The sequence below is a fragment of the Bufo gargarizans genome, chromosome 2 (genome assembly GCF_014858855.1).
Source record: "Bufo gargarizans isolate SCDJY-AF-19 chromosome 2, ASM1485885v1, whole genome shotgun sequence".
NCBI classification, from domain to species: Eukaryota; Metazoa; Chordata; class Amphibia; order Anura; family Bufonidae; genus Bufo; species Bufo gargarizans.
Window position 1 is genome coordinate 89,791,384 of NC_058081.1, and position 12,304 is coordinate 89,803,687.

The 12,304-nt window shown below is 41.6% G+C and overlaps 1 protein-coding gene across 1 annotated transcript in view; it reads left to right on the forward strand.

Moving 5' to 3' along the window:
• ANXA4 (annexin A4) overlaps positions 1 to 12,304 on the forward strand; it is a 93,252-nt gene that overhangs the window by 61,038 nt on the left and 19,910 nt on the right. The window contains exons 6-9 of the mRNA XM_044279287.1: positions 1,581 to 1,671; positions 2,704 to 2,783; positions 4,984 to 5,040; positions 7,845 to 7,938. Coding sequence (XP_044135222.1) covers positions 1,581 to 1,671; positions 2,704 to 2,783; positions 4,984 to 5,040; positions 7,845 to 7,938 — 322 coding nt within the window. The remainder of the gene's footprint in view (positions 1 to 1,580; positions 1,672 to 2,703; positions 2,784 to 4,983; positions 5,041 to 7,844; positions 7,939 to 12,304) is intronic.

The window sequence follows — 12,304 nt, forward strand, 5'->3', positions numbered from 1 at the left end:
GAGGACCTACAGGTGTTCTACTTATCAGCGATAAATACCTCTACTTGCTGATGCTGCCACCCGGTTTTTTTTTTTTGGTTTTTTTTAAACATCTCTTCTACGCCGCGCTGTGGCCCCTTGTACTTTTCGCGCTCAGTATGTAAATGCAGAGCCTCATAGCAATGAGGAGGAGACTGAGTCTTTCTCTGTGGGAGTCTCCTTCTCCCTGGCTGTAGAGCTGTCCAATCAGAGCGCAGGGCGTTGCAGCCAGGGAGGTTTCTTTTCTCCCTGGCTATGATGCGCTCTGCTATGATTGGATCGCGACATAGCCAGGGAGAAGGAGACTCCCACAGAGAAAGACTCAGTCTCCTCCTCATTGCTATGATGCTCTGTATTTACATACTGAGCGCAAAAAGTACAAGGGGCCACAGCGCGGCGTAGGAGCAATGTTTTAAACATAAAAGAACCGGGGGGTACCCCGCAAGTAGAGGTATTTATTTCCGATAAGTAAAACACATGAAAGGTCCTCTTTAACTCCAAGATATAGCATTACCACATAGCGATACATGTTTTTGTTATGCTCATAAGATAACACTTATTACTGGTGTCTTTCTAATGATTGTGCATGTGAATAAAGCAGTAATATGTATCTGCTTTCTGAGCAGATCTCAGTGTGGTGAAGCTATAGTACATAGTGTATGTGATATATACATGCTAGCACACAGCTGCCCTCAGCATGCTGATGTCTAGCCCTGTTAATCAAGGAGAGGGGAAAGTGTGTGGCACACAGGGGGTGTTACAAAGCAGTGCTCAAAGGATTCAGCCCCGCCTCCTGGTTCTTGAACTTCTCGGTTTGCATATGAATAACAATGCAGATATTTCTGCAGCTGTTTAGCATACAGACAAAAGAAAGGTATAGTTTTATTCACAATGATGAGCCCTACCAGCCTGTGTGTCTGGTTTAATAAGGTTGGTCCTGTTATCAGAGCCACTTTAAGTTCACATCTGTGCATGCATGACTATTGATGGATACCATGATGGAAACCTGATGGACCCCATTTTAGTCAATGGATTCCATCAGGCGTTGTCGGTGTATGACAGATCTGGAACCGCCATTGTTTCTGTCTTTCTGTTCCTTGAACCTAGCCTAAGGAATTGATGGGCAGCATGTTGGCTCAGTGGTCAGTACTGGTGTCTTGAAACATTGGGGTCCTAGGCTTGAATTTACCCAAGGATATTTGTATGGAGTTTGTATGTTTTTTCCTTGTGTTTTGCGTGGGTTTCCTCTCACAGTCCAAAGACATACTGATGGGGAATTTAGATTGTAAGCTCTACTGGAGAAAGCAATTGATGACCATATCTGTAAATCACTGCGGAATATGTTAGCGTTATATAACCAAGTAAAAACAATAAAAATAAACCTGATGGACCCCATTATAATCAATTGGTTTTAGTGGCCGTTATTTGTGTCTGGCATGTAATGATGATCCAGTACTGCCATTGTTTGTCTTTGTTCCTATAACATTGTCTAATAATGTGTTTCGGATTCAGGATATTACTAAAACATTGTTAAAATATATGCTGCATCCATTTTTTTGTAGGGAGCAGGGACAGATGAAGGTTGTCTCATTGAAATCCTGGCTTCACGCTCAACAGAAGAGATCCGAAACATCAACATCACTTATAGACTGAGTAAGGAAACTGAAAATTCATAGCTAAATTCATTCTAGAAAGTAATGGTAATCAAAGCTAAGAGTTTACCAGTGCTGTGGCTCCTTTATAGTATATCAAGAACAGCACCGTACATTGTATACTGGCTGTGCTTGGTATTGCAACTATGCCTCATTCACGTGAATGGGACTGAGCTGGACATAGGCCATGTGGCCAATTCATGTGACGTTACTGGGCCTCGGATGAGTGCCACCACTTTTGTAAACAGCTAATCAAAGATTCTGTATGGAGATGAGCAGTAGATGGTATTAGCGATATCTCCTGCATGTAAATGCTGCGGTCTCCTTCACTGACGACCAGAAAATAGTTGGTGAAGGAACGCTTCCTTCCTGACCCTCATCTGCTAAGACTAGCAGTGTAAAAGGACCTTAACAAATAGAAGTATAATCTAGAAATTTGATTAAAAATAAACATCTTTATGTGAAGATATTCAACTGGAATTCTAGAAATTCTCCTTTTAAATAATAGTCAATAATATTTAAGGGGGTTGTCGGGCTCTACAAAAACTTGGGATGTGGGCAGGTATGGCATGTGACCTCTGATGGCATTGATGGCAATGTGTGGGGAGTCGGCATGTCACACTTCTGGCCAGGATGGGACAGAGATGCACTACAGGAACTGGGATGACCAGAGCAGGTGAGCGTGTTGTGTGTTTTTATTTTTATTTATTTTTTATTTGTCTTTACTCACACTCCATGGCTGGCAATCCCCATTTTTTCCAGGGCCTGGACAACCCCATTAAGCTCATAGTTTGAGACTTCTAACATAAAATTTACATAAATATGTATGAAGGCTACCACATTGTTATGTTTCTCCAATTTTTTTCTGGATAAAGCTAGGATATGAATACCTAGAAAAAATAAATGAGGCATGTCGAAAAACCCTATTTAAATAGTATAAAAAAAAATTGAAAAGGTGCACAGTCGGTATTTCCACCAGGTTATTAGAAGTCTCTCTTCTTTATCATGTGTTCCATTTCTTTATCTCTTGCAGAATACGGCAAGTCCCTGGAGGACGACATTTGTTCTGACACATCTTTCATGTTCCAGAGAGTGCTGGTATCTCTAGCTGCTGTAAGTCTTTATCAGTCACGAGCGCTATCCCTTCAACCTGCATTAGGATGATATAGACACAAAGATGTCATTGATATAGATATTCCTCATATTACGCAGCAGTAGACCTATTCTTTATTGTCCACAAAGCTTCCCTAGAATATAGAGCTGAGCGACCAGTCAGGTTTTTCAAGGTATCACTCAGCAATACATAGATGTATTATTATTTTTTATGGCTTCTATGGCTCAGAATCCACAGCAGAGATCTTGATATGTTGTGATCACTTAGTGTCGCTACACATATAGGTTCTGATTGGTGGGCATCTCAGTCTTGAGACCCCCACCAGTTGCTAGAATGAGGAGGAGAGATAAGCGCTTGCGTTGTTTCTCTTTGCTGCAAGAGATGGGTTCAAAAGAAAACCCATGAGCCTGTCTCAGTACTGACTCCTGCAGTTCTTCTCTCTCCTTGTTCTAGTGATCGGTCAGAGTCTTGGCACCCTCAGAACCCCGTCAATCAAAACCTTTGATATATAGCTATGATTTCTGTTTTATTTTTATTTTATTTTTTTAAAGTGGAGGTAGACTCCAAGCCCCATCATACACATTGGGTTACTGTCAGCTCAGTCCCCTGTTTTTTGCAGACCAGCCAACAATCCAATGTGTAGGGAGAAGTTCCCAACTCTCCTCCAAAAGATGATGTCATGGGAAAAAGGATCAGGACCTTTGAATTTTATCACCCAATCATCTAGTTTTAATTTAGATTTGCCCCCTCTTCCTACTGACCACACAAACATACCCAGCTGAACTGAGTGTGTATGGGGGAGTGGGGTGATAGAGCTGTCATCTAAATGTTCTTCAAAGGTCTGTGGGCACCTTCTAGATGAGCTAATCTGCTGTGCAAGGTAGTTTGAGCTGGTTCCCTCGGAAATATGCAGCAGAAATCTGCACGCAGATGTTTTTTTGACCCACTGAGTCCACACAGCAGTTAACTATTAGTAAACCCTGAAGGAAAGTATTAAAGGTATTGCAGAATGCTCTCCTCCTCCTCCTCCACTCCGATGTGCTATAATGGCAGATGTAATACCACCTAATGCACATAATTCTATAATTACATTGTTCCTTATCCCTGGTTTATCCATGCAGCTATTTTGACTTCTTTCCATCAGGCATTCATGGTAAACACACACCTTACACCACAGTAAACTACACAAGTAGATGAAATGGATGACCATTTAATAAAGATGGGAAGCAAATGAGCTGTCCTCACAAATGGGGTGATCTAGGGTTCAGCTTATTGAAAATAACCTGAAACAAAGGATATCTCTTTGCCTGCTGGGAAGGGATAAATCAGAGCAGATGACTGCAATTTCTTGCACAGATTATCATATGCATTAGATACTATACAGAAAAAGTATTGAAAACACCTTTTAACTGTTGAAATGTCAGTAAAATAGTCATCAGTATCCAATTGGTGGGTGGCCGACACCTGCATCTCCATGGATCAGATGTTCCCTGCAGCCTCCAATTTCAGAAGTATCAATCTAAATGGAGCCAGAAACACAACTCCATTCAAAGTGTAGTGGTCTTGTTGGGTTGCTGCAGTTCAGCTCCCACTCAAATAATGGTCATCAACATCTGGAGCCTGGAAAATCTTTTGCGCACAAATGTTTATTTCATCTTATATGAAGCTAGAACAATGGGCAAGCATAAGTATCTGAGTGACTTCGACAAAGGGTCAAATTGTAATGACTAGACTACTGGGTCAGAACATCTTTTAAAAGGGCGTGTTTAGGGTATGCAGTGGTTAGTATCTACCAAAAGTGTTTTGAGGAAGGACAGCAACAGGATCATGGGCACCCAAGACCTATGGATTTTGGTGGGGAGCAAAGGCTATTCCATCCTATTCCACAGAGGAGCTGCTGTAGCACACATTGCTGAAAAAGTTACTGATGACTATGATGGAAAGGTGTCGGGACATTCAGGGCAGCTGTGTACACAATATTAAATACGGTTTTAATGTTATGACTGATAAGTCTACATAATACATACAGTATATTTATGGATGCCTATTTTTGATGCTAGCTAACCTTAGAGGCCCATCTGTGGACAGGTCTGTTCCATTAGACCTTACCAGCGCACTCCTTGAAGACAACCTGTAAAAATAGAAAGACCTTAGGAAATGCAATTATTATATAATTATATTCATATTATTACTCCACAGGGCGGCCGAGACCAAAGTGACAAGGTTGATGATTCACTTGCTAAGCAGGACGCAAAGGTACGCCTGTGTGTGTATACGATCACTGTTCTATGTCGTTTGATCTTGACGGGTGCTTTTACACCTTCCTCTTTTGGGCATTGCGTTGATTTAAGTGGACTCTGTATAATACTAGTATCTTTCCACCATGATGAAAGTTGATTCCCAGGGGTTTCAGCAGCTGGATCTGTAGTGATCAGTGAATGCTATCAGTTGACTTCAGAAAGGCTCTACTTTTATCTATATCGAAACTTATGATCTTGACTGATCCATTTTGAGCTAATCAAAGAAAGAAGCAAAACAGATGGCATTGGATTTAATGGGATCCACCAAGCTTTATGCTTTTTTTATTGGTTAGAATACATGGTTGAAAAATGATGTAAGTTCATCTAGTTCAACTACTACTTATTGTATCGTTGATCCAGAAGAAGCCATTCTATCCATCAGGAGCCATGGAAACTGTTCTTCCATCACACTATCTTCTTGGAGTATACCAATGCAGATGACTGTAATCTGCACAGACACCAAAGCAGCAAGGCTTTGACATCAGTGACTAAGGACCCTTTTCCACGGACTGATCTTTCAGCCAATGAAACCAACTAAACTTTCCCAACAATTGCCACATTGCCAGTGGATGTGATTGCTGCATCCGTTATTGCTTGTCCCCATAAAAAATAATTGCTCATGGGCAGCAGATCACTTTTTTTTTTTTTTTTTTTTTTTTAAAGACGGCACAATCTAATGCATAGGAACCATGATTTTTGTTGCTGGCAGAACGACACTATCACTAGATGATCGCGCGTTTGCTCATTCATCCCGGCACCTTTTACACCAGTGGATTATTGGGAATAATCATTTATACAAACTCTCATCCCCGATAATCTGCTAGATCATCGGTCCGTATAAAAGAACTCTTAGGAAACAGCAGGCAGAATTACTAATGCTCCATTGAATCTGAGCTCAGAAGCATCAGAAAAGCAAGTCTTTACAAAGTCACTCAACATAACTAGATTAGATCCAGACCAAAATGCCTGCTTTAACCTTTAATAACATTCCCCTAGCGATGTTCTCTGTGTCAGAACGGCAGAGTCTGAAAGAAATTGCCGGATTCACATGGATAATTCCGAGCCGCCTGTGAAGGTGTGTGAGACATTTGAAGTGTTTGTGAAGGCAGCAGGACTCAGTCTTTTGTTCTGCACACACAAAAAAAAACCTTCAGTTTTTTGACACTTTCCTTGTTTCTCGCTGCTGTATTTTTCTCCATTGTTTTTCCTCCTGTGCTTATGCGCCCCATGACATCCCTATAAGGAATTCAATTCACAATTTTACATCCTCCTCAGTGAAGATGCTGCCTCCATTTCAGTCCGTGCTTTGTACTTGTGCCTCTTTTAACTCCTCAGGTGGAGTATTCAGTGGGATAGTAATACGAATTTTCTTCCCCATAGTCGCAGCAGCCTTTTCTGCTGGATTCATTTTAATTTTCTTTAGGAAGAGATATAATATTTTCAGAGGCTTCTATCGCGGCTGTGGTTGGCAGATAATGAGCGTAATGTGTGATAACATCCGCCATTAAATACTTATCAATTTAGTTTTTCTGTTATTTCTGTGATTCCGCTTAGGGAATAGTGACAAATGGGTGTAATGTGCATCCTTGTACATGGAGTAGATATCGCTCTCTATCTGTGTTATATAGTTTTATTTTTTCCCTCTTCATGGCCATTAGAAGATATTTTCTTTAAAGCAGGCATGCCCAACCTGCGGCCCTCCGGATGTTGCAAAACTACAACTCCCAGCATGCCTGGACAGCCTACAGCTATTGCCGCCCAAAATGCCTGGGTAGCTCATACACGTTATACTTACCCCGGTCCCCTGCACCGTGTCGCTCCTGATGCCCGCACCGCCACCACTGCATGTCCCGGCACATGGATCAAAACATCCGGCAATGGGGACAGCCAATAGCCGTCCATGACGGGGACGAGCCTCCCTAGCAACACGGGTGACACTAGGGAGCCTAGTTCCTGTCGCAGTCTGCTATTGGCTGTTCCCTCACCCCCCCCCGTCGCCAGATGTTTTGATCTGCGCGCCGGGGAAATGTAGCGGCGGGCATCGGGAGCGACACGGGTGCAGTGGACCGGGAAAGTATAACCTGTATGAGGTGACAGGGCATTTTGTGGGGCATTTATAAGAGTTGGTTAACCCCTTTTTAATGGGAATATTAGTGGAATATCACTATTCTATTGGCACCTCCACCTAAGAGCTGAATGTAGGGGCTGCCTTCATTCTGTACTCGAGCAGAGCGCCGTCCTTATGGTTGTGGCTGCCCCTGGTACTACAGCTCAGTCCCATTTACTTGATGGAGGCCTTGTTCACATCTCCGTTTTGAGATCCGGCAAGCTGTTTCAGCACAGAGCAGACTGCATGGAACGTTTTTTTTTGTCCAGCCAGCATTTGTGCTGGATCCGGCAGACTGATTTCCAAAACTGAGATGTGAACGAGGCCTAAGATTAGTATGAGCTACAAGACCAGACTAGTGTACGTACAGTGCTATGCTTTGATGAACCTCGGTCCATCTATTCAGCTATTGGAGGGGTACCAAGATCCCCCAGGGATCAGATATTGATTGCCTATGTTAATCACACTGGAGATAGATCATATATGTAATCTCAGGTATAAAGTGTAGTCTAAATTGCTTATCAAAGTAATTTCAATAACTACATCTTCATTATTGCATTATTATCAGCAACTTTATAATATACAAATTTTATATATTCAGTTCTTCACCATGTTCCGAATTTCTACTTAATTCTCTCCTCGTCTTGTTTTAGGACCTGTATGAAGCTGGTGAGAAGAAATGGGGGACAGATGAAGTCAAGTTTCTGACCATTCTTTGTACTAGGAATAAGAAACATTTACGTAAAGGTAACACACACACTCTTTGTGTAATCTGGATTGGTCTTGTATTACACTTTTTTATCCAGGCGTTGTATTCGACACATTTAGTTGTGTATACACTTTTTTTTATGGTTTTTGTATTCATAAGAACAACCTACAGCTGAAAATCGAAAAATCTGAATATCGTGCAAAAGTCCATTTATTTCAGTAATGCAAATTAAAAGGAATTACATTAATGCAGCTTAAAATTAGAATTTTGTGAAAAGGTTCAATATTCTAGGCTCAAAGTGTCACCCTCTAGTCAGCTAATAATTAGGGATGAGCGAACTCGAACTGTATAGTTCGGGTTCGTACCGAATTTTGGGGTGTCCGTGACACGGACCCGAACCCGGACATTTTCGTAAAAGTCCGGGTTCGGGTTCGGTGTTCGTCGCTTTCTTCGCGCTTTTGTGACGCTTTCTTGGCGCTTTTTGAAAGGCTGCAAAGCAGCCAATCAACAAGCGTCATACTACTTGCCCCAAGAGGCCATCACAGCCATGCCTACTATTGGCATGGCTGTGATTGGCCAGAGCACCATGTGACCCAGCCTCTATTTAAGCTGGAGTCACATAGCGCCGCCCGTCACTCTGCTCTGATTAGCGTAGGGAGAGGTTGCGGCTGCGACAGTAGGGCGAGATTAGGCAGATTAACTCCTCCAAAGGACTTGATTAACTGATCGATCTGCAGCTGTGGATCATTGAGCTGCTGATCCTCAATTGCTCACTGTTTTTAGGCTGCACAGACCGTTTGTCAGTCTCATTTTTCTGGGGTGATCGGCGGCCATTTTGTGTCTTGTGGTGCGCCAGCACAAGCTGCGACCAAGTGCATTTAACCCTCAATGGTGTGGTTGTTTTTTGGCTAAAGCCTACATCAGGGTGAAGCTGTCACACCAAGTGCATTTATCCAGCAATAGTCTGTTCATTTTTTGGCCATATACAAAATCAGGGGCAAGCTGCGCCTGTCACCAAGTGCATTTAACCCTCAATGGTGTGGTTGTTTTTTGGCTAAAGCCTACATCAGGGTGAAGCTGTGACACCAAGTGCATTTAACCAGCAATAGTCTGTTCATTTTTTGGCCATATACAAAATCAGGGGCAAGCTGCGCCTGTCACCAAGTGCATTTAACCCTCAATGGTGTGGTTGTTTTTTGGCTAAAGCCTACATCAGGGTGAAGCTGTCACACCAAGTGCATTTAACCAGCAATAGTCTGTTCATTTTTTGGCCATATACAAAATCAGGGGCAAGCTGCGCCTGTCACCAAGTGCATTTAACCCTCAATGGTGTGGTTGTTTTTTGGCTAAAGCCTACATCAGGGTGAAGCTGTCACACCAAGTGCATTTAACCAGCAATAGTCTGTTTATTTTTTGGCCATATCCCAGTCTAATTCTGTCACTAAATCCATACCGGTCACCCAGCGCCTAAATACTAGGCCTCAAATTTATATCCAGCTAAATCTGTCCCTAGTGCTGTAGCTGGGCGAGTTATTTAGTGTCCGTTCAAGCACATTTCTTGTTCTGGGTTGAAATACAATTCCCAATTTAGCAATTTCATAATTTAGTGGTTCCTGCTATATCAGAGCTATTTGAAATCTATCCCAAAAAGGGTATATAATATTGAAGGTGCACATTGGGTCATTCAGAATAACTTCACACACACCCGCTACTGTGTATTTCCAAGTCTAATTCTGTCACTAAACCCATACCTGTCACCCAGCGCCTAAATACTAGGCCTCAAATTTAAATCCCTCTAAATCTCTCGTTACCCACCGCTGTACTGTTGTTGCTGGGCAAGATATTTAGTGTCCGTCAAAGCACATTTTTTGTTCTGGGTTGAAGTACAATTCCCAATTTAGCAATTTCATAATTTAGTGGTTTCTGCTATATCAGAGCTATTTGAAATCTATCCCTAAAAGGGTATATAATATTGAAGGTGCACATAGGGTCATTCAGAATAACTTCACACACACGCTTCTGTGCATTTCCAAGTCTAATTCTGTCACTAAATCCATACCGGTGACCCAGCGCCTAAATACTAGGCCTCAAATTTAAATCCCTCTAAATCTCTCGTTACCCACCGCTGTACTGTTGTTGCTGGGCAAGATATTTAGTGTCCGTCAAAGCACATTTTTTGTTCTGGGTTGAAGTACAATTCCCAATTTAGCAATTTCATAATTTAGTGGTTTCTGCTATATCAGAGCTATTTGAAATCTATCCCTAAAAGGGTATATAATATTGAAGGTGCACATAGGGTCATTCAGAATAACTTCACACACACGCTTCTGTGCATTTCCAAGTCTAATTCTGTCACTAAATCCATACCGGTGACCCAGCGCCTAAATACTAGGCCTCAAATTTAAATCCCTCTAAATCTCTCGTTACCCACCGCTGTACTGTTGTTGCTGGGCAAGATATTTAGTGTCCGTCAAAGCACATTTTTTGTTCTGGGTTGAAGTACAATTCCCAATTTAGCAATTTCATAATTTAGTGGTTTCTGCTATATCAGAGCTATTTGAAATCTATCCCTAAAAGGGTATATAATATTGAAGGTGCACATAGGGTCATTCAGAATAACTTCACACACACGCTTCTGTGCATTTCCAAGTCTAATTCTGTCACTAAATCCATACCGGTGACCCAGCGCCTAAATACTAGGCCTCAAATTTAAATCCCTCTAAATCTCTCGTTACCCACCGCTGTACTGTTGTTGCTGGGCAAGATATTTAGTGTCCGTCAAAGCACATTTTTTGTTCTGGGTTGAAGTACAATTCCCAATTTAGCAATTTCATAATTTAGTGGTTTCTGCTATATCAGAGCTATTTGAAATCTATCCCTAAAAGGGTATATAATATTGAAGGTGCACATTGGGTCATTCAGAATAACTTCACACACACCCGCTACTGTGTATTTCCAAGTCTAATTCTGTCACTAAACCCATACCTGTCACCCAGCGCCTAAATACTAGGCCTCAAATTTAAATCCCTCTAAATCTCTCGTTACCCACCGCTGTACTGTTGTTGCTGGGCAAGATATTTAGTGTCCGTCAAAGCACATTTTTTGTTCTGGGTTGAAGTACAATTCCCAATTTAGCAATTTCATAATTTAGTGGTTTCTGCTATATCAGAGCTATTTGAAATCTATCCCTAAAAGGGTATATAATATTGAAGGTGCACATTGGGTCATTCAGAATAACTTCACACACACCCGCTACTGTGTATTTCCAAGTCTAATTCTGTCACTAAACCCATACCTGTCACCCAGCGCCTAAATACTAGGCCTCAAATTTAAATCCCTCTAAATCTCTCGTTACCCACCGCTGTACTGTTGTTGCTGGGCAAGATATTTAGTGTCCGTCAAAGCACATTTTTTGTTCTGGGTTGAAGTACAATTCCCAATTTAGCAATTTCATAATTTAGTGGTTTCTGCTATATCAGAGCTATTTGAAATCTATCCCTAAAAGGGTATATAATATTGAAGGTGCACATAGGGTCATTCAGAATAACTTCACACACACCCGCTACTGTGTATTTCCAAGTCTAATTCTGTCACTAAACCCATACCTGTCACCCAGCGCCTAAATACTAGGCCTCAAATTTAAATCCCTCTAAATCTCTCGTTACCCACCGCTGTACTGTTGTTGCTGGGCAAGATATTTAGTGTCCGTCAAAGCACATTTTTTGTTCTGGGTTGAAGTACAATTCCCAATTTAGCAATTTCATAATTTAGTGGTTTCTGCTATATCAGAGCTATTTGAAATCTATCCCTAAAAGGGTATATAATATTGAAGGTGCACATAGGGTCATTCAGAATAACTTCACACACACCCGCTACTGTGTATTTCCAAGTCTAATTCTGTCACTAAACCCATACCTGTCACCCAGCGCCTAAATACTAGGCCTCAAATTTAAATCCCTCTAAATCTCTCGTTACCCACCGCTGTACTGTTGTTGCTGGGCAAGATATTTAGTGTCCGTCAAAGCACATTTTTTGTTCTGGGTTGAAGTACAATTCCCAATTTAGCAATTTCATAATTTAGTGGTTTCTGCTATATCAGAGCTATTTGAAATCTATCCCTAAAAGGGTATATAATATTGAAGGTGCACATTGGGTCATTCAGAATAACTTCACACACACCCGCTACTGTGTATTTCCAAGTCTAATTCTGTCACTAAACCCATACCTGTCACCCAGCGCCTAAATACTAGGCCTCAAATTTAATTCCCTCTAAATCTCTCGTTACCCACCGCTGTACTGTTGTTGCTGGGCAAGATATTTAGTGTCCGTCAAAGCACATTTTTTGTTCTGGGTTGAAGTACAATTCCCAATTTAGCAATTTCATAATTTAGTGGTTTCTGCTAT